This window comes from Hyperolius riggenbachi, chromosome 4 (assembly GCF_040937935.1).
Source record: "Hyperolius riggenbachi isolate aHypRig1 chromosome 4, aHypRig1.pri, whole genome shotgun sequence".
Classification (NCBI taxonomy): Eukaryota; Metazoa; Chordata; class Amphibia; order Anura; family Hyperoliidae; genus Hyperolius; species Hyperolius riggenbachi.
The window spans coordinates 2,706,134-2,731,147 of record NC_090649.1 but is presented as its reverse complement, the minus strand read 5'-3'; the positions used below and the strand labels follow the sequence as shown (position 1 = coordinate 2,731,147).

The window sequence follows — 25,014 nt, the reverse complement described above, 5'->3', positions numbered from 1 at the left end:
CCTGCTATTACTGTACAGACTTCATTCAATACTGGATCCCCCAGCTATTACTGTACAGACTTCATTCAATACTGGAGCCCCCTGCTATTACTGTACATACTTCATTCAATACTGGAGACCCCCTGATATTACTGTACAGACTTCATTCAATACTGGAGACCCCCTGCTATTACCATACAGACTTCATTCAATACTGGAGCCCCCCTGCTATTACCGTACAGACTTCATTCAATACTGGAGCCCCCTGCTATTACTGTACAGACTTCATTCAATACTGGAGACCCCCTGCTATTACCATACAGACTTCATTCAATACTGGAGCCCCCCTGCTATTACCATACAGACTTCATTCAATACTGGAGCCCCCTGCTATTACTGTACAGACTTCATTCTATAATGGAGCCCCCCTGCTATTACTGAACAGACTGCATCCAACACTGGAGCCCCCTGCTATTACTGTACAGACTCCATTCAATACTGGAGCCCCCTGCTATTACTGTACAGACTTCATTCAATACTGGAGCCCCCTGCTATTACTGTACAGACTTCATTCAATACTGGAGCCCCCTGCTATTACTGTACAGACTTCATTCAATACTGGAGCCCCCTGCTATTACCATACAGACTTCATTCAATACTGGAGCCCCCTGCTATTACTGTACAGACTGCATCCAACACTGGAGCCCCCCCCCCCCCCGCTATTACTGTACAGACCTCATGGAATACTGGAGACCCCCTGCTATTACTGTACAGACTTCATTCTATAATGGAGCCCCCCTGCTATTACTGTACAGACTTCATTCTATAATGGAGCCCCCTGCTATTACTGTACAGACTTCATTCTATAATGGAGCCCCCCTGCTATTACTGTACAGACTTCATTCAATACTGGAGCCCCCTGCTATTACTGTACAGACTTCATTCAATACTGGAGCCCCCCTGCTATTACTGTACAGACTTCATTCAATACTGGAGCCCCCTGCTATTACTGTACAGACTTCATTCAATACTGGAGACCCCCCTGCTATTACTGTACAGACTTCATTCTATAATGGAGCCCCCTGCTATTACTGTACAGACTTCATTCTATAATGGAGCCCCCTGCTATTACTGTACAGACTGCATCCAACACTGGAGCCCCCCTGCTATTACTGTACAGACTTCATTCTATAATGGAGCCCCCTGCTATTACTGTACAGACTTCATTCAATACTGGAGCCCCCCTGCTATTACTGTACAGACTTCATTCAATACTGGAGCCCCCCTGCTATTACTGTACAGACTTCATTCAATACTGGAGCCCCCCTGCTATTACTGTACAGACTTCATTCAATACTGGAGACCCCCCTGCTATTACTGTACAGACTTCATTCTATAATGGAGCCCCCTGCTATTACTGTACAGACTTCAATACTGGAGCCCCCCTGCTATTACTGTACAGACTGCATCCAACACTGGAGCCCCCCTGCTATTACTGTACAGACTTCATTCTATAATGGAGCCCCCTGCTATTACTGTACAGACTTCATTCAATACTGCAGCCCCCCTGCTATTACTGTACAGACTTCATTCAATACTGGAGCCCCCCCCTGCTATTACTGTACAGACCTCATGCAATACTGGAGCCCCCTGCTATTATTGTACAGACTTCATTCAATACTGGAGCCCCCTGCTATTACCATTCAGACTCCATTCAATACTGGAGCCCCCCTGCTATTACCAAACAGACTTCATTCAATACTGGAGCCCCCCTGCTATTACTGTACAGACTTCATTCAATACTGGAGCCCCCTGCTATTACTGTACAGACTTCATTCAATACTGTAGCCCCCTGCTATTACTGTACAGACTTCATTCAATACTGTAGCCCCCTGCTATTATTGTACAGACTTCATTCTATACTGGAGCCCCCCTGCTATTACTGTACAGACATCATTCAATACTGGAGCCCCCCTGCTATTACTGTACAGACTTCATTCAATACTGGAGCCCCCCTGCTATTACCATACAGACTTCATTCAATACTGGAGCCCCCTGCTATTACCATACAGACTTCATTCAATACTGAAGACCCCTGCTATTACTGTACAGACTTCATTCAGTACTGGAGCCCCCCTGCTATTACCATACAGACTTCATTCAATACTGGAGCCCCCTGCTATTACCATACAGACTTCATTCAATACTGGAGCCCCCTGCTATTATTGTACAGACCTCATTCTATAATGGAGCCCCCTTCTATTACCATACAGACTTCATTCAATACTGGAGCCCCCTGCTATTACTGTACAGACTTCATTCAATACTGGAGACCCCCTGCTATTATTGTACAGACCTCATTCTATAATGGAGCCCCCTTCTATTACCATACAGACTTCATTCAATACTGGAGCCCGCTGCTATTACCATACAGACTTCATTCAATACTGGAGCCCCCTGCTATTATTGTACAGACTTCATTCAATACTGGAGCCCCCCCTGCTATTACTTAACAGACTTCATTCAATACTGGAGCCCCCTGCTATTACTGTACAGACTTCATTCAATACTGGAGCCCCCTGCTATTACCATACAGACTTCATTCAATACTGGAGCCCCCTGCTATTACTGTACAGACTTCATTCAATACTGGAGCCCCCTGCTATTACTGTACAGACTTCATTCAATACTGGATCCCCCAGCTATTACTGTACAGACTTCATTCAATACTGGAGCCCCCTGCTATTACTGTACATACTTCATTCAATACTGGAGACCCCCTGCTATTACTGTACAGACTTCATTCAATACTGGAGACCCCCTGCTATTACCATACAGACTTCATTCAATACTGGAGCCCCCCTGCTATTACCGTACAGACTTCATTCAATACTGGAGCCCCCTGCTATTACTGTACAGACTTCATTCAATACTGGAGACCCCCTGCTATTACCATACAGACTTCATTCAATACTGGAGCCCCCTGCTATTACTGTACAGACTTCATTCAATACTGGAGCCCCCCTGCTATTACTGTACAGACTTCATTCAATACTGGAGCCCCCCTGCTATTACCAAACAGACTTCATTCAATACTGGAGCCCCCCCTGCTATTACTGTACAGACTTCATTCAATACTGGAGCCCCCTGCTATTACTGCACAGAATTCATTCAATACTGGAGCCCCCTGCTATTACTGTACAGACTTCATTCAATACTGGAGCCCCCCTGCTATTACCAAACAGACTTCATTCAATACTGGAGCCCCCCCTGCTATTACTGTACAGACTTCATTCAATACTGGAGCCCCCTGCTATTACTGTACAGACTTCATTCAATACTGGAGACCCCCTGCTATTACCATACAGACTTCCTTCAACACTGGAGACCCCCTGCTATTACTGTACAGACTTCATTCAATACTGGAGCCCCCTGCTATTACTGTACAGACTTCATTCAATACTGGAGCCCCCCTGCTATTACCAAACAGACTTCATTCAGTACTGGAGCCCCCCTGCTATTACTGTACAGACTTCATTCAATACTGGAGCCCCCTGCTATTACCATACAGACTTCAATACTGGAGCCCCCTGCTATTACTGTACAGACTTCATTCAATACTGGAGCCCCCTGCTATTACCATACAGACTTCATTCAATACTGGAGACCCCCTGCTATTACTGTACAGACTTCATTCAATACTGGAGCCCCCTGCTATTACTGTACAGACTTCATTCAATACTGGAGCCCCCTGCTATTACCAAACAGACTTCATTCAATACTGGAGCCCCCCCCCCCCCCCCTGCTATTACCATACAGACTTCATTCAATACTGGAGCCCCCTGCTATTACTGTACAGACTTCATTCAATACTGGAGCCCCCTGCTATTACCATACAGACTTCATTCAATACTGGAGACCCCCTGCTATTACTGTACAGACTTCATTCAATACTGGAGCCCCCTGCTATTACTGTACAGACTTCATTCAATACTGGAGCCCCCTGCTATTACTGTACAGACTTCATTCAATACTGGAGCCCCCTGCTATTACCAAACAGACTTCATTCAATACTGGAGACCCCTGCTATTACTGTACAGACTTCATTCAGTACTGGAGCCCCCCTGCTATTACTGTACAGACTTCAATACTGGAGCCCCCCTGCTATTACCAAACAGACTTCATTCAATACTGGAGCCCCCCTGCTATTACTGTACAGACTTCATTCTATAATGGAGCCCCCCTGCTATTACTGTACAGACAGACAATGTAGCATGTCCCCCAGGTATTACTCCCCCTGCTATTACACTACAGACCTCATCCTATAATGGAGCATGTCCCCCAGGTATCACTCACCCTTTAGCTTCCTAGCTTCTGCCTCTGATGACAGGGAGTTGGGGTTTCTGGATCGGGCAGCTGTACTCAGGGGGTGCAGAAGGTCACAGACCCCCTTCTTTATGGGGGAAGGGGCGAGGGACACAGCTGACCCTTCTGCCTTGAGGGTGGGGGAGGGGGCGGAGTCCTCGGCCGTTGGTTGGACCATCTCCCTTTTACAGGTGGTTTGTATGTTGGCAGATCCAGCAAGGTCCATTAATGTGGGAAGTGCAAGCTGTGCGGTCGTGTCATAGCTTCTGCTGCAGCGTCACACCTGCAATACATGTCATCATTATTGTATACATATAGCACTGACATCTTCTGCAGCACTTTATGGAGTACAAATTCATGTCACTGACTGTCCTCAGGAGGAGCTCACCCTCTAACACTACCAGAGTCATAGTGTAATGTCCTACCATATTATTATTATGTATTTATATAGCACTGACATCTTCTGCAGCACATTACAGAGTACATAGTCATGTCACTGACTGTCCTCAGAGGAGCTTACACTCTAATCCTACCATAGTCATAGTGTAATGTCCTACCATATTATTATTATGTATTTATATAGCACTGACATCTTCTGCAGCACTGTACAGAGTACATAGTCATGTCACTTAATGTCCTCAGAGGAGCTCACACTCTAATCCTACTATAGTCATAGCCTAATGTCCTACCATATTATTATTATGTATTTATATAGCAGTGACATCTTCTGCAGCACATTACAGAGCACATAGTCATGTCACTGACAGTCCTCAGAGGAGCTCACACTCTAATCCTACCATAGTCATAGTGTAATGTCCTACCATATTATTATTATGTATTTATATAGCACTGACATCTCCTGCAGCACTGTACAGAGTACATAGTCATGTCACTGACTGTCCTCAGAGGAGCTCACACTCTAATCCTACCATAGTCATAGTGTAATGTCCTACCATATTATTATTATGTATTTATATAGCACTGACATCTCCTGCAGCACTGTACAGAGTACATAGTCATGTCACTGACTGTCCTCAGAGGAGCTCACACTCTAATCCTACCATAGTCATAGTGTAATGTCCTACCATATTATTATTATGTATTTATATAGCACTGACATCTCCTGCAGCACTGTACTGAGTACATAGTCATGTCACTGACTGTCCTCAGAGGAGCTCACACTCTAATCCTACCATAGTCATAGTCTAATGTCCTACCATATTATTATTATGTATTTATATAGCACTGACATCTCCTGCAGCACTGTACAGAGTACATAGTCATGTCTTACTGACCTTCCTCAGAGGAGCTCACACTCGAATCCTACCATAGTCATGGTCTAATGTCCTACCATATTATTATTATGTATTTATATAGCACTGACATCTTCTGCAGCACTGTACAGAGTACATAGTCATGTCACTGACTGTCCTCAGAGGAGCTCACACTCTAATCCTACCATAGTCATAGTCTAATGTCCTACCATATTATTATTATGTATTTATATAGCACTGACATCTTCTGCAGCACATTACAGAGTACATAGTCGTGTCACTGACTGTCCTCAGAGGAGCTCACACTCTAATCCTACCATAGTCATAGTCTAATGTCCTACCATATTATTATTATGTATTTATATAGCACTGACATCTTCTGCAGCACATTACAGAGTACATAGTCATGTCACTGACTGTTCTCAGAGGAGCTCACACTCTAATCCTACCATAGTCATAGTGTAATGTCCTACCATATTATTATTATGTATTTATATAGCACGGACATCTTCTGCAGCACTGTACCGAGTACATAGTCATGTCACTGACTGTCCTGAGAGGAGCTCACAGTCTAATCCTACCATAGTTCTAGCCTAATGTCCTACCATATTATTATGTATTTATATAGCACTGACGTCTTCTGCAGCACTGTAAAGAGTACATAGTCATGTCACTGACTGTCCTCAGAGGAGCTCACAATCTAATCCTACCATAGTCATAGTGTAATGTCCTACCATATTATTATTATGTATTTATATAGCACTGACATCTCCTGCAGCACTGTACAGAGTACATAGTCATGTCACTGACTGTCCTCAGAGGAGCTCACACTCTAATCCTACCATAGTCATAGTGTAATGTCCTACCATATTATTATTATGTATTTATATAGCACTGACATCTCCTGCAGCACTGTACTGAGTACATAGTCATGTCACTGACTGTCCTCAGAGGAGCTCACACTCTAATCCTACCATAGTCATAGTCTAATGTCCTACCATATTATTATTATGTATTTATATAGCACTGACATCTCCTGCAGCACTGTACAGAGTACATAGTCATGTCTTACTGACCTTCCTCAGAGGAGCTCACACTCGAATCCTACCATAGTCATGGTCTAATGTCCTACCATATTATTATTATGTATTTATATAGCACTGACATCTTCTGCAGCACTGTACAGAGTACATAGTCATGTCACTGACTGTCCTCAGAGGAGCTCACACTCTAATCCTACCATAGTCATAGTCTAATGTCCTACCATATTATTATTATGTATTTATATAGCACTGACATCTTCTGCAGCACATTACAGAGTACATAGTCGTGTCACTGACTGTCCTCAGAGGAGCTCACACTCTAATCCTACCATAGTCATAGTCTAATGTCCTACCATATTATTATTATGTATTTATATAGCACTGACATCTTCTGCAGCACATTACAGAGTACATAGTCATGTCACTGAATGTTCTCAGAGGAGCTCACACTCTAATCCTACCATAGTCATAGTGTAATGTCCTACCATATTATTATTATGTATTTATATAGCACGGACATCTTCTGCAGCACTGTACCGAGTACATAGTCATGTCACTGACTGTCCTGAGAGGAGCTCACAGTCTAATCCTACCATAGTTCTAGCCTAATGTCCTACCATATTATTATGTATTTATATAGCACTGATGTCTTCTGCAGCACTGTAAAGAGTACATAGTCATGTCACTGACTGTCCTCAGAGGAGCTCACAATCTAATCCTCCCATAGTCATAGTCTAATGCCCTACCATATTATTATTATTATTATGTATTTATATAGCACTGACATCTTCTGCAGCACATTACAGAGTACATAGTCATGTCACTGGCTGTCCTCAGAGGAGCTCACAATTTAATCCTACCATAGTCATAGTCTAATGCCCTACCATATTATTATTATGTATTTATATAGCACTGACATCTCCTGCAGCACATTACAGAGTACATAGTCATGTCACTGACTGTCCTCAGAGGAGCTCACACTCTAATCCTACCATAGTCATAGTCTAATGTCCTACCATATTATTATTATGTATTTATATAGCACTGACAGCTTCTGCAGCACATTACAGAGTACATAGTCATGTCACTGACTGTCCTCAGAGGAGCCCACAATCTAATCCTACCATAGTCATAGTCTAAGGTCCTACCATATTATTATTATGTATTTATATAACACTGACATCTTCTGCAGCACATTACAGAGTACATAGTCATGTCACTGACTGTCATCAGAGGATCTCCCACTCTTATCCTACCATAGTCATAGTCTAAGGTCCTACCATAATATTATTATGTATTTATATAGCACTGACATCTTCTGCAGCGCATTACAGAGTACATAGTAATGTCACTGACTGTCCTCAGAGGAGCTCACACTCTAATCCTACCATAGTCATAGTCTAATGTCCTACCATATTATTATTATGTATTTATATAGCACTGACATCTTCTGCAGCACATTACAGAGTACATAGTCATGTCACTGACTGTCCTCAGAGGAGCTCACACTCTAATCCTACCATAGTCATAGTGTAATGTCCTACCATATTATTATTATTATGTATTTATATAGCACTGAAATCTTCTGCAGCACATTACAGAGTACAAATTCATGTCACTGACTGTCCTCAGAGGAGCTCACACTCTAATCCTACCATAGTCGTAGTGTAATGTCCGACCATATTATTATTATGTATTTATATAGCGCTGACATCTTCTGCAGCACATTACAGAGTACATAGTCATGTCACTGACTGTTCTGAGAGGAGCTCACACTCTAATCCTACCATAGTCATATTGTAATGTCCTACCATATTATTAATATGTATTTATATAGCACTGACATTTTCTGCAGCACATTACAGAGTACATAGTCATGTCACTGACTGTCCTCAGAGGGGCTAACAGTGTAATCCTACCATAGTCATAGTCTAATATCCTACCATATTATTATTATGTATTTATATAGCACTGACATCTCCTGCAGCACATTACAGAGTACATAGTCATATCACTGACTGTCCTCAGAGGAGCTCACACTCTAATCCTACCATAGTCATAGTCTAATGTCCTACCATATTATTATTATGTATTTATATAGCACTGACATCTTCTGCAGCACATTACAGAGTACAAAGTCATGTCACTGACTGTCCTCAGGGGAGCTCACACTCTAATCCTACCATAGTCATAGTCTAATGTCCTACCATATTATTATGTATTTATATAGCACTGACATCTTCTGCAGCGCATTACAGAGTACATAGTCATGTCACTGACTGTCCTCAGAGGAGCTCACACTCTAATCCTACCATAGTCATAGTGTAATGTCCTACCATATTATTATTATGTATTTATATAGCACTGACATCTTCTGCAGCACATTACAGAGTACATAGTCATGTCACTGACTGTCCTCAGAGGAGCTCACACTCTAATCCCACCATAGTCATAGTGTAATGTCCTACCATATTATTATTATGTATTTATATAGCACTGACATCTTCTGCAGCACATTACAGAGTACATAGTCATGCCACTGACTGTCCTCAGAGGAGCTCACACTCTAATCCTACCATAGTCATAGTGTAATGTCCTACCATATTATTATTATGTATTTATATAGCACTGACATCTTCTGCAGCACATTACAGAGTACATAGTCATGTCACTGACTGTCCTCAGAGGTGCTCACACTCTAATCCTACCATAGTCATAGTGTAATGTCCTACCATATTATTATTATGTATTTATATAGCACTGACATCTTCTGCAGCACATTACAGAGTACATAGTCATGTCACTGACTGTCCTCAGAGGTGCTCACACTCTAATCCTACCATAGTCATAGTCTAATGTCCTACCATATTATTATTATGTATTTATATAGCACTGACATCTCCTGCAGCACATTACAGAGTACATAGTCATGTCACTGACTGTCCTCAGAGGAGCTCACACTCTATACCTACCATAGTCATAGTCTAATGTGCTACCATATTATTATTATGTATTTATATAGCACTGACATCTTCTGCAGCACATTACAGAGTACATAGTCATGTCACTGGCTGTCCTCAGAGGGGCTAACAGTGTAATCCTACCATAGTCATAGTCTAATGTCCTACCATATTATTATTATGTATTTATATAGCACTTACATCTTCTGCAGCACATTACAGAGTACATAGTCAAGTCACTGACTGTCCTCAGAGGAGCTCACAATCTAATCCTACCATAGTCAGTCTAATGTCCTACCATATTATTATTATGTATTTATATAGCACTGACATCTCCTGCAGCACATTACAGAGTACATAGTCATGTCACTGACTGTCCTCAGAGGAGCTCACACTCTAATCCCACCATAGTCATAGTCTAATATCCTACCATATTATTATTATGTATTTATATAGCACTGACATCTTCTGCAGCACATTACAGAGTACATAGTCATGTCACTGACTGTCCACAGAGGAGCTCACACTCTAATCCCACCATAGTCATAGTGTAATGTCCTACCATATTATTATTATGTATTTATATAGCACTGACATCTTCTGCAGCACATTACAGAGTACATAGTCATGTCACTGACTGTCCACAGAGGAGCTCACACTCTAATCCCACCATAGTCATAGTGTAATGTCCTACCATATTATTATTATGTATTTATATAGCACTGACATCTTCTGCAGCACATTACAGAGTACATAGTCATGTCACTGACTGTGCTCAGAGGAGCTCACAATCTAATCCTACCATAGTCATAGTCTAATGTCCTACCATATTATTATTATGTATTTATATAGCACTGACATCTACTGCAGCACATTACAGAGTACATAGCCATGTCACTGACTGTCCTCAGAGGAGCTCACACTCTAATCCTACCATAGTCATAGCCTTATGTCCTACCATATTATTATTATGTATTTATATAGCACTGACATCTTCTGCAGCACATTACAGAGTACATAGTCATGTCACTGACTGTCCTCAGAGGAGCTCACACTCTAATCCTACCATAGTCGTAGTGTAATGTCCTACCATATTATTATTATTATGTATTTATATAGCACTGGAATCTTCTGCAGCACATTACAGAGTACAAATTCATGTCACTGACTGTCCTCACAGGAGCTCACACTCTAATCCTACCATAGTCGTAGTGTAATGTCCGACCATATTATTATTATGTATTTATATAGCGCTGACATCTTCTGCAGCACATTGCAGAGTACATAGCCATGTCACTGACTGTCCTCAGAGGGGCTAACAGTGTAATCCTACCATAGTCATAGTCTAATGTCCTACCATATTATTATTATGTATTTATATAGCACTTACATCTTCTGCAGCACATTACAGAGTACATAGTCATGTCACTGACTGTCCTCAGAGGGGCTCACACTCTAATCCTACCATAGTCATAGTGTAATGTCCTACCATATTATTATTATATATTTATATAGCAGTGACATCTTCTGCAGCACATTACAGAGTACATAGTCATGTCACTGACTGTCCTCAGAGGAGCTCACACTTGAATCCTACCATAGTCATAGTGTAACGTCCTACCATATTATTATTATGTATTTATATAGCACTGACATCTTCTGCAGCACATTACAGAGTACATAGTCATGTCACTGACTGTCTTCAGAGGAGCTCACACTCGAATCCTACCATAGTCATAGTCTAATGTCCTACCATATTATTATTATGTATTTATATAGCACTGACATCTTCTGCAGCACATTACAGAGTACATAGTCATGTCACTGACTGTCCTCAGAGGAGCTCACACTCTAATCCTACCATAGTCATAGTCTAATGTCCTACCATATTATTATTATGTATTTATATAGCACTTACATCTTCTGCAGCACATTACAGAGTACATAGTCATGTCACTCAGACTGTCCTTACAGGAGCTCACAATCTAATCCTACCATAGTCATAGTCTAATGTCCTACCATATTATTATTATGTATTTATATAGCACTGACATCTTCTGCAGCACATTACAGAGTACATAGTCATGTCACTGACTGTCCTCAGAGGAGCTCACACTCTAATCCTACCATAGTCCTAGTCTAATGTCCTACCATATCATTATTATGTATTTATATAGCACTTACATCTTCTGCAGCACATTACAGAGTACATAGTCATGTCACTGACTGTCCTCAGAGGAGCTCACAATCTAATCCTACCATAGTCCTAGTCTAATGTCCTACCATATTATTATTATGTATTTATATAGCACTGACATCTCCTGCAGCACATTACAGAGTACATAGTCATGTCACTGACTGTCCTCAGAGGAGCTCACACTTGAATCCTACCATAGTCATAGTGTAATGTCCTACCATATTATTATTATGTATTTATATAGCACTGACATCTTCTGCAGCACATTACAGAGTACATAGTCATGCCACTGACTGTCCTCAGAGGAGCTCACAATCTAATCCTACTATAGTCATAGTATAATGTCCTACCATATTATTATTATGTATTTATGTAGCACTGACATCTTCTGCAGCACATTACAGAGTACATAGTCATGTCACTGACTGTCCTCAGAGGAGCTCACATTCTAATCCTACCATAGTCATAGTCTAATGTCCTACCATATTATTATCATGTATTTATATAGCACTGACATCTCCTGCAGCACATTACAGAATACATAGTCATGTCACTGACTGTCCTCAGAGGAGCTCACATTCTAATCCTACCATAGTCATAGTTTAATGTCCTACCATATTATTATCATGTATTTATATAGCACTGACATCTCCTGCAGCACATTACAGAGTACATAGTCATGTCACTGACTGTCCTCAGAGGAGCTCACATTCTAATCCTACCATAGTCATAGTCTAATGTCCTACCATATTATTATCATGTATTTATATAGCACTGACATCTCCTGCAGCACATTACAGAGTACATAGTCATGTCACTGACTGTCCTCAGAGGAGCTCACACTCTAATCCTACCATAGTCATAGTGTAATGTCCTACCATATTATTATTATGTATTTATATAGCACTGACATCTCCTGCAGCACATTACAGAGTACATAGTCATGCCACTGACTGTCCTCAGAGGAGCTCACACTCTAATCCTACCATAGTCATAGTGTAATGTCCTACCATATTATTATTATGAATTTATATAGCAGTGACATCTTCTGCAGCATATTAAAGAGTAAATAGTCTGGTCACTGACTGTCCTCAGAGGGGCTCACACTCTAATCCTACCATAGTCATACCCTAATGTCCTACCATATTATTATTATTATGTATTTATATAGCACTGACATCTCCTGCAGCACATTACAGAGTACATAGTCATGTCACTGACTGTCCTCAGAGGAGCTCACACTCTAATCCTACCATAGTCATACCCTAATGTCCTACCATATTATTATTATTATGTATTTATATAGCACTGACATCTCCTGCAGCACATTGCAGAGTACATAGCCATGTCACTGACTGTCCTCAGAGGGGCTAACAGTGTAATCCTACCATAGTCATAGTCTAATGTCCTACCATATTATTATTATGTATTTATATAGCACTTACATCTTCTGCAGCACATTACAGAGTACATAGTCATGTCACTGACTGTCCTCAGAGGAGCTCACACTTGAATCCTACCATAGTCATAGTGTAACGTCCTACCATATTATTATTATGTATTTATATAGCACTGACATCTTCTGCAGCACATTACAGAGTACATAGTCATGTCACTGACTGTCTTCAGAGGAGCTCACACTCGAATCCTACCATAGTCATAGTCTAATGTCCTACCATATTATTATTATGTATTTATATAGCACTGACATCTTCTGCAGCACATTACAGAGTACATAGTCATGTCACTGACTGTCCTCAGAGGAGCTCACACTCTAATCCTACCATAGTCCTAGTCTAATGTCCTACCATATTATTATTATGTATTTATATAGCACTTACATCTTCTGCAGCACATTACAGAGTACATAGTCATGTCACTCAGACTGTCCTTACAGGAGCTCACAATCTAATCCTACCATAGTCATAGTCTAATGTCCTACCATATTATTATTATGTATTTATATAGCACTGACATCTTCTGCAGCACATTACAGAGTACATAGTCATGTCACTGACTGTCCTCAGAGGAGCTCACAATCTAATCCTACCATAGTCCTAGTCTAATGTCCTACCATATTATTATTATGTATTTATATAGCACTTACATCTTCTGCAGCACATTACAGAGTACATAGTCATGTCACTGACTGTCCTCAGAGGGGCTCACACTCTAATCCTACCATAGTCATAGTGTAATGTCCTACCATATTATTATTATATATTTATATAGCAGTGACATCTTCTGCAGCACATTACAGAGTACATAGTCATGTCACTGACTGTCCTCAGAGGAGCTCACACTTGAATCCTACCATAGTCATAGTGTAACGTCCTACCATATTATTATTATGTATTTATATAGCACTGACATCTTCTGCAGCACATTACAGAGTACATAGTCATGTCACTGACTGTCTTCAGAGGAGCTCACACTCGAATCCTACCATAGTCATAGTCTAATGTCCTACCATATTATTATTATGTATTTATATAGCACTGACATCTTCTGCAGCACATTACAGAGTACATAGTCATGTCACTGACTGTCCTCAGAGGAGCTCACACTCTAATCCTACCATAGTCCTAGTCTAATGTCCTACCATATTATTATTATGTATTTATATAGCACTGACATCTCCTGCAGCACATTACAGAGTACATAGTCATGTCACTGACTGTCCTCAGAGGAGCTCACAATCTAATCCTACCATAGTCATAGTATAATGTCCTACCATATTATTATTATGTATTTATATAGCACTGACATCTCCTGCAGCACATTACAGAGTACATAGTCATGTCACTGAATGTCCTCAGAGGAGCTCACACTCTAATCCTACCATAGTCATAGTGTAATGTCCTACCATATTATTATTATGTATTTATATAGCACTGACATCTCCTGCAGCACATTACAGAGTACATAGTCATGCCACTGACTGTCCTCAGAGGAGCTCACACTCTAATCCTACCATAGTCATAGTGTAATGTCCTACCATATTATTATTATGTATTTATATAGCACTGACATCTCCTGCAGCACTGTACTGAGTACATAGTCATGTCACTGACTGTCCTCAGAGGAGCTCACACTCTAATCCTACCATAGTCATAGTCTAATGTCCTACCATATTATTATTATGTATTTATATAGCACTGACATCTCCTGCAGCACTGTACAGAGTACATAGTCATGTCTTACTGACCTTCCTCAGAGGAGCTCACACTCGAATCCTACCATAGTCATGGTCTAATGTCCTACCATATTATTATTATGTATTTATATAGCACTGACATCTTCTGCAGCACTGTACAGAGTACATAGTCATGTCACTGACTGTCCTCAGAGGAGCTCACACTCTAATCCTACCATAGTCATAGTCTAATGTCCTACCATATTATTATTATGTATTTATATAGCACTGACATCTTCTGCAGCACATTACAGAGTACATAGTCGTGTCACTGACTGTCCTCAGAGGAGCTCACACTCTAATCCTACCATAGTCATAGTCTAATGTCCTACCATATTATTATTATGTATTTATATAGCACTGACATCTTCTGCAGCACATTACAGAGTACATAGTCATGTCACTGAATGTTCTCAGAGGAGCTCACACTCTAATCCTACCATAGTCATAGTGTAATGTCCTACCATATTATTATTATGTATTTATATAGCACGGACATCTTCTGCAGCACTGTACCGAGTACATAGTCATGTCACTGACTGTCCTGAGAGGAGCTCACAGTCTAATCCTACCATAGTTCTAGCCTAATGTCCTACCATATTATTATGTATTTATATAGCACTGATGTCTTCTGCAGCACTGTAAAGAGTACATAGTCATGTCACTGACTGTCCTCAGAGGAGCTCACAATCTAATCCTCCCATAGTCATAGTCTAATGCCCTACCATATTATTATTATTATTATGTATTTATATAGCACTGACATCTTCTGCAGCACATTACAGAGTACATAGTCATGTCACTGGCTGTCCTCAGAGGAGCTCACAATTTAATCCTACCATAGTCATAGTCTAATGCCCTACCATATTATTATTATGTATTTATATAGCACTGACATCTCCTGCAGCACATTACAGAGTACATAGTCATGTCACTGACTGTCCTCAGAGGAGCTCACACTCTAATCCTACCATAGTCATAGTCTAATGTCATACCATATTATTATTATGTATTTATATAGCACTGACAGCTTCTGCAGCACATTACAGAGTACATAGTCATGTCACTGACTGTCCTCAGAGGAGCCCACAATCTAATCCTACCATAGTCATAGTCTAAGGTCCTACCATATTATTATTATGTATTTATATAACACTGACATCTTCTGCAGCACATTACAGAGTACATAGTCATGTCACTGACTGTCATCAGAGGATCTCCCACTCTAATCCTACCATAGTCATAGTGTAATGTCCTTCCATATTATTATTATGTATTTATATAGCCCTGACATCTTCTGCAGCACTTTACAGAGTACATAGTCATGTCACTGACTATCCTCAGAGGAGCTCACAATCTAATCCTACCATAGTCATAGTCTAATGTCCTACCATAATATTATTATGTATTTATATAGCACTGACATCTTCTGCAGCACATTACAGAGTACATAGTAATGTCACTGACTGTCCTCAGAGGAGCTCACACTCTAATCCTACCATAGTCATAGTCTAATGTCCTACCATATTATTATTATGTATTTATATAGCACTGACATCTTCTGCAGCACATTACAGAGTACATAGTCATGTCACTGGCTGTCCTCAGAGGAGCTCACAATCTAATCCTACCATAGTCATAGTCTAATGTCCTACCATATTATTATTATGTATTTATATAGCACTGAAATCTTCTGCAGCACATTACAGAGTACATAGTCATGTCACTGACTGTCCTCAGAGGAGCTCACACTCTAATCCTACCATAGTCATAGTGTAATGTCCTACCATATTATTATTATTATGTATTTATATAGCACTGAAATCTTCTGCAGCACATTACAGAGTACAAATTCATGTCACTGACTGTCCTCAGAGGAGCTCACACTCTAATCCTACCATAGTCGTAGTGTAATGTCCGACCATATTATTATTATGTATTTATATAGCGCTGACATCTTCTGCAGCACATTACAGAGTACATAGTCATGTCACTGACTGTTCTGAGAGGAGCTCACACTCTAATCCTACCATAGTCATATTGTAATGTCCTACCATATTATTAATATGTATTTATATAGCACTGACATTTTCTGCAGCACATTACAGAGTACATAGTCATGTCACTGACTGTCCTCAGAGGGGCTAACAGTGTAATCCTACCATAGTCATAGTCTAATATCCTACCATATTATTATTATGTATTTATATAGCACTGACATCTCCTGCAGCACATTACAGAGTACATAGTCATATCACTGACTGTCCTCAGAGGAGCTCACACTCTAATCCTACCATAGTCATAGTCTAATGTCCTACCATATTATTATTATGTATTTATATAGCACTGACATCTTCTGCAGCACATTACAGAGTACAAAGTCATGTCACTGACTGTCCTCAGGGGAGCTCACACTCTAATCCTACCATAGTCATAGTCTAATGTCCTACCATATTATTATGTATTTATATAGCACTGACATCTTCTGCAGCGCATTACAGAGTACATAGTCATGTCACTGACTGTCCTCAGAGGAGCTCACACTCTAATCCTACCATAGTCATAGTGTAATGTCCTACCATATTATTATTATGTATTTATATAGCACTGACATCTTCTGCAGCACATTACAGAGTACATAGTCATGTCACTGACTGTCCTCAGAGGAGCTCACACTCTAATCCCACCATAGTCATAGTGTAATGTCCTACCATATTATTATTATTATGTATTTATATAGCACTGACATCTTCTGCAGCACATTACAGAGTACATAGTCATGCCACTGACTGTCCTCAGAGGAGCTCACACTCTAATCCTACCATAGTCATAGTGTAATGTCCTACCATATTATTATTATGTATTTATATAGCACTGACATCTTCTGCAGCACATTACAGAGTACATAGTCATGTCACTGACTGTCCTCAGAGGTGCTCACACTCTAATCCTACCATAGTCATAGTGTAATGTCCTACCATATTATTATTATGTATTTATATAGCACTGACATCTTCTGCAGCACATTACAGAGTACATAGTCATGTCACTGACTGTCCTCAGAGGTGCTCACACTCTAATCCTACCATAGTCATAGTCTAATGTCCTACCATATTATTATTATGTATTTATATAGCACTGACATCTCCTGCAGCACATTACAGAGTACATAGTCATGTCACTGACTGTCCTCAGAGGAGCTCACACTCTATACCTACCATAGTCATAGTCTAATGTGCTACCATATTATTATTATGTATTTATATAGCACTGACATCTTCTGCAGCACATTACAGAGTACATAGTCATGTCACTGGCTGTCCTCAGAGGGGCTAACAGTGTAATCCTACCATAGTCATAGTCTAATGTCCTACCATATTATTATTATGTATTTATATAGCACTTACAGCTTCTGCAGCACATTACAGAGTACATAGTCAAGTCACTGACTGTCCTCAGAGGAGCTCACAATCTAATCCTACCATAGTCATAGTCTAATGTCCTACCATATTATTATTATGTATTTATATAGCACTGACATCTCCTGCAGCACATTACAGAGTACATAGTCATGTCACTGACTGTCCTCAGAGGAGCTCACACTCTAATCCCACCATAGTCATAGTCTAATATCCTACCATATTATTATTATGTATTTATATAGCACTGACATCTTCTGCAGCACATTACAGAGTACATAGTCATGTCACTGACTGTCCACAGAGGAGCTCACACTCTAATCCCACCATAGTCATAGTGTAATGTCCTACCATATTATTATTATGTATTTATATAGCACTGACATCTTCTGCAGCACATTACAGAGTACATAGTCATGTCACTGACTGTCCACAGAGGAGCTCACACTCTAATCCCACCATAGTCATAGTGTAATGTCCTACCATATTATTATTATGTATTTATATAGCACTGACATCTTCTGCAGCACATTACAGAGTACATAGTCATGTCACTGACTGTGCTCAGAGGAGCTCACAATCTAATCCTACCATAGTCATAGTCTAATGTCCTACCATATTATTATTATGTATTTATATAGCACTGACATCTACTGCAGCACATTACAGAGTACATAGCCATGTCACTGACTGTCCTCAGAGGAGCTCACACTCTAATCCTACCATAGTCATAGCCTTATGTCCTACCATATTATTATTATGTATTTATATAGCACTGACATCTTCTGCAGCACATTACAGAGTACATAGTCATGTCACTGACTGTCCTCAGAGGAGCTCACACTCTAATCCTACCATAGTCGTAGTGTAATGTCCTACCATATTATTATTATTATGTATTTATATAGCACTGGAATCTTCTGCAGCACATTACAGAGTACAAATTCATGTCACTGACTGTCCTCACAGGAGCTCACACTCTAATCCTACCATAGTCGTAGTGTAATGTCCGACCATATTATTATTATGTATTTATATAGCGCTGACATCTTCTGCAGCACATTGCAGAGTACATAGCCATGTCACTGACTGTCCTCAGAGGGGCTAACAGTGTAATCCTACCATAGTCATAGTCTAATGTCCTACCATATTATTATTATGTATTTATATAGCACTTACATCTTCTGCAGCACATTACAGAGTACATAGTCATGTCACTGACTGTCCTCAGAGGGGCTCACACTCTAATCCTACCATAGTCATAGTGTAATGTCCTACCATATTATTATTATATATTTATATAGCAGTGACATCTTCTGCAGCACATTACAGAGTACATAGTCATGTCACTGACTGTCCTCAGAGGAGCTCACACTTGAATCCTACCATAGTCATAGTGTAACGTCCTACCATATTATTATTATGTATTTATATAGCACTGACATCTTCTGCAGCACATTACAGAGTACATAGTCATGTCACTGACTGTCTTCAGAGGAGCTCACACTCGAATCCTACCATAGTCATAGTCTAATGTCCTACCATATTATTATTATGTATTTATATAGCACTGACATCTTCTGCAGCACATTACAGAGTACATAGTCATGTCACTGACTGTCCTCAGAGGAGCTCACACTCTAATCCTACCATAGTCATAGTCTAATGTCCTACCATATTATTATTATTATGTATTTATATAGCAGTGGAATCTTCTGCAGCACATTACAGAGTACAAATTCATGTCACTGACTGTCCTCACAGGAGCTCACACTCTAATCCTACCATAGTCATAGTGTAACGTCCTACCATATTATTATTATGTATTTATATAGCACTTACATCTTCTGCAGCACATTACAGAGTACATAGTCATGTCACTCAGACTGTCCTTACAGGAGCTCACAATCTAATCCTACCATAGTCATAGTCTAATGTCCTACCATATTATTATTATGTATTTATATAGCACTGACATCTTCTGCAGCACATTACAGAGTACATAGTCATGTCACTGACTGTCCTCAGAGGAGCTCACAATCTAATCCTACCATAGTCCTAGTCTAATGTCCTACCATATTATTATTATGTATTTATATAGCACTTACATCTTCTGCAGCACATTACAGAGTACATAGTCATGTCACTGACTGTCCTCAGAGGGGCTCACACTCTAATCCTACCATAGTCATAGTGTAATGTCCTACCATATTATTATTATATATTTATATAGCAGTGACATCTTCTGCAGCACATTACAGAGTACATAGTCATGTCACTGACTGTCCTCAGAGGAGCTCACACTTGAATCCTACCATAGTCATAGTGTAACGTCCTACCATATTATTATTATGTATTTATATAGCACTGACATCTCCTGCAGCACATTACAGAGTACATAGTCATGTCACTGACTGTCCTCAGAGGAGCTCACAATCTAATCCTACCATAGTCATAGTCTAATATCCTACCATATTATTATTATGTATTTATATAGCACTGACATCATCTGCAGCACATTACAGAGTACATAGTCATGTCACTGACTGTCCTCAGAGGAGCCCACAATCTAACCCTACCATAGTCATAGTCTTATGTCCTACCATATTATTATTATGCATTTATATAGCACTAACATCTCCTGCAGCACATTACAGAGTACATAGTCATGTCACTGACTGTCCTCAGAGGAGCTCACAATCTAATCCTACCATAGTCATAGTATAATGTCCTACCATATTATTATTATGTATTTATATAGCACTGACATCTCCTGCAGCACATTACAGAGTACATAGTCATGTCACTGACTGTCCTCAGAGGAGCTCACAATCTAATCCTACCATAGTCATAGTATAATGTCCTACCATATTATTATTATGTATTTATACTGCACTGACATCTCCTGCAGCACATTACAGAGTACATAGTCATGTCACTGACTGTCCTCAGAGGAGCTCACGCTCTAATCCTACCATAGTCATAGCCTAATGTCCTACCATATTATTATTATGTATTTATATAGCACTGACATCTTCTGCAGCACATTACAGAGTACATAGTCATGTCACTGACTGTCCTCAGAGGAGCTCACACTCTAATCCTACCATAGTCATAGTCTAATGTCCTACCATATTATTATTATGTATTTATATAGCCCTGACATCTTCTGCAGCACTTTACAGAGTACATAGTCATGTCACTGACTGTCCTCAGAGGAGCTCACACTCTAATCCTACCATAGTCATAGTATAATGTCCTACCATATTATTATTATGTATTTATACTGCACTGACATCTCCTGCAGCACATTACAGAGTACATAGTCATGTCACTGACTGTCCTCAGAGGAGCTCACACTCTAATCCTACCATAGTCATAGCCTAATGTCCTACCATATTATTATTATTATGTATTTATATAGCACTGACATCTTCTGCAGCACATTACAGAGTACACAGTCATGTCACTGACTGTCCTCAGAGGAGCTCACAATCTAATCCTACCATAGTCATAGTTTAATGTCCTACCATATGATTATTATTATGTATTTATATAGCACTGACATCTTCTGCAGCACATTACAGAGTACATAGTCATGTCACTGACTGTCCTCAGAGGAGCTCACACTCTAATCCTACCATAGTCATAGTCTAATGTCCTATCATATTATTATTATGTATTTATATAGCACTGACATCTCCTGCAGCACATTACAGAGTACATAGTCATGTCACTGACTGTCCTCAGAGGAGCTCACACTCTAATCCTACCATAGTCATAGTCTAATGTCCTACCATATTATTATTATTATGTATTTATATAGCACTGACATCTCCTGCAGCACATTACAGAGTACATAGTCATGTCACTGACTGTCCTCAGAGGAGCTCACACTCTAATCCTACCATAGTCATAGTCTAATGTCCTACCATATTATTATTATTATTATTATTATGTATTTATATAGCAATGACATCTTCTGCAGCACATTACAGAGTACATAGTCATGTCACTGACTGTCCCCAGAGGAGCTCACAATCTAATCCTACCATAGTCATAGTCTAATGTCCTACCATATTATTATGTATTTATATAGCACTGACATCTTCTGCAGCACTTTACAGAGTACATAGTCATGTCACTGACTGTCCTCAGAGGAGCTCACACTCTAATCCCACCATAGTCATAGTCTAATGTCCTACCATATTATTATTATGTATTTATATAGCACTGACATCTCCTGCAGCACATTACAGAGTACATAGTCATGTCACTGGCTGTCCTCAGAGGAGCTCACAATCTAATCCTACCATAGTCATAGTCTAATGTCCTACCATATTATTATTATGTATTTATATAGCACTGACATCTCCTGCAGCACATTACAGAGTACATAGTCATGTCACTGACTGTCCTCAGAGGAGCGTACAACTAAATCCCCGGGGCAGAGATTGGGGAGAGTAGTTATGGGGGAGGACAGGGTGTGCTACAGGGTGTGGGGGGGGGGGGGGGGAGGAGGCAGATGGGGGCTGTGAGTGCAGGAGGAGGGGTTGTACAGTTGGGGGGAGGGCAGGTTGGAGCACAGGGTGGGGGTAGAGCAGGTGAGGGGTGGGGGAGGGGGATACAGGTTGGGGGGTAATGGAGACACACAGTGAGGGGGCGGCGCAGTGACGTCACACCGCATAATGACGCAATAGCCGCATATAGTCACCTCCATCCGCCGCTCCTCTCCGCTCACCACACGTTTAAAGTCGGCGCCGCAACAATCAGCACACAGTGATGCCGTCACTACCAGAACACACCGCGCTCCGCATTTCCGGTCTACAACAACATGGCCGTCACATCAAACTTCCGGTGTGAAGTCCGCTCCCACCTCCCTCCTCTGCAAACGTCACTTCCTAAGAGTCCTATAGAGCCGCCCTCCATGGCTGACGTCACTTCCTGCTGTGCACTGCAGAGCTCCTGTGTGGTGAGGAGTCCAGCCTCTGCATGCTGCATATACAGCTTCCTGAGCCTTCTGTGCTATGCTGATTCCCGGGAGATGCTGATCTGCATTATAATGGGGAGGCTGGAGGATGAGAAACTTCACATCAGCTTTCCACGCAATACGCCGAGCTCACGTCTCCACGCAATACGCCGAGCTCACGTTTCCACGCAATACTCCGAGCTCACGTTTCCACGCAATACACCGAGCTCACGCTTCCACGCGTTACACCGAGCTCACGTTTCCACGCAATACGCCGAGCTCACGTTTCCACGCCATACGCCGAGCTCACGTCTCCACGCAATACGCCGAGCTCACGTTTCCACGCAATACGCCGAGCTCACGTTTCCACGCAATACGCCGAGCTCACGTTTCCACGCAATACGCCGAGCTCACGTTTCCACGCAATACGCCGAGCTCACGTTTCCACGCAATACGCCGAGCTCACGTTTCCACGCAATACGCCGAGCTCACGTTTCCACGCAATACTCCGAGCTCACGTTTCCACGCAATACGCCGAGCTCACGTCTCCACGCAATACGCCGAGCTCACGTTTCCACGCAATACGCCGAGCTCACGTTTCCACGCATAACACCGAGCTCTCGTTTCCACACACTACGCCGAGCTCACGTTTCCACGCATAACACCGAGCTCTCGTTTCCACACACTACACCGAGCTCACGTTTCCACGCAATACGCCAAGCTCACGTTTCCACGCAATACGCCGAGCTCACGTTTCCACGCAATACGCCGAGCTCACGTTTCCACGCAATACGCCGAGCTCACGTTTCCACGCAATACGCCGAGCTCACGTTTCAGCGCAATACGCCGAGCTCACGTTTCCACGCAATACGCCGAGCTCACGTTTCCACGCAATACGCCGAGCTCACGTTTCCACGCAATACGCCGAGCTCACGTCTCCACGCAATACGCCGAGCTCACGTTTCCACGCAATACGCCGAGCTCACGTTTCCACGCAATACGCCGAGCTCACGTCTCCACGCAATACGCCGAGCTCACGTTTCCACGCAATACGCCGAGCTCACGTCTCCACGCCATACGCCGAGCTCACGTCTCCACGCCATACGCCGAGCTCACGTCTCCACGCCATACGCCGAGCTCACGTCTCCACGCAATACGCCGAGCTCACGTCTCCACGCAATACGCCGAGCTCACGTCTCCACGCCATACGCCGAGCTCACGTCTCCACGCCGTACGCCACGCTCACGTTTCAGCGCAATACACCGAGCTCACGTCTCCACGCAGTACGCCGAGCTCACGTTTCAGCGCAATACGCCGAGCTCACGTCTCCACGCAGTACGCCGAGCTCACGTTTCCACGCAATACGCCGAGCTCACGTTTCCACGCAATACGCCGAGCTCACGTTTCCACGCCATACGCCGAGCTCACGTTTCCACGCAATACGCCGAGCTCACGTTTCCACGCAATACGCCGAGCTCACGTTTCCACGCATAACACCGAGCTCTCGTTTCCACACACTACACCGAGCTCACGTTTCCACGCAATACGCCGAGCTCACGTTTCCACGCAATACGCCGAGCTCACGTTTCCACGCAATACGCCGAGCTCACGT

The 25,014-nt window shown here is 41.5% G+C and overlaps 1 protein-coding gene across 1 annotated transcript in view; it reads right to left on the bottom strand.

The window, feature by feature from the left end:
- GTF3C2 (general transcription factor IIIC subunit 2) overlaps nucleotides 1-23,323 on the bottom strand; it is a 65,565-nt gene extending 42,242 nt beyond the window's left edge. The window contains exons 1-2 of the mRNA XM_068279760.1: nucleotides 23,148-23,323; nucleotides 4,336-4,627 (exon numbers count right to left, since the gene is read on the bottom strand). Coding sequence (XP_068135861.1) covers nucleotides 4,336-4,570 — 235 coding nt within the window. The 5' untranslated portion in view covers nucleotides 4,571-4,627; nucleotides 23,148-23,323. The remainder of the gene's footprint in view (nucleotides 1-4,335; nucleotides 4,628-23,147) is intronic.
- Nucleotides 23,324-25,014: the final 1,691 nt, after the last annotated feature.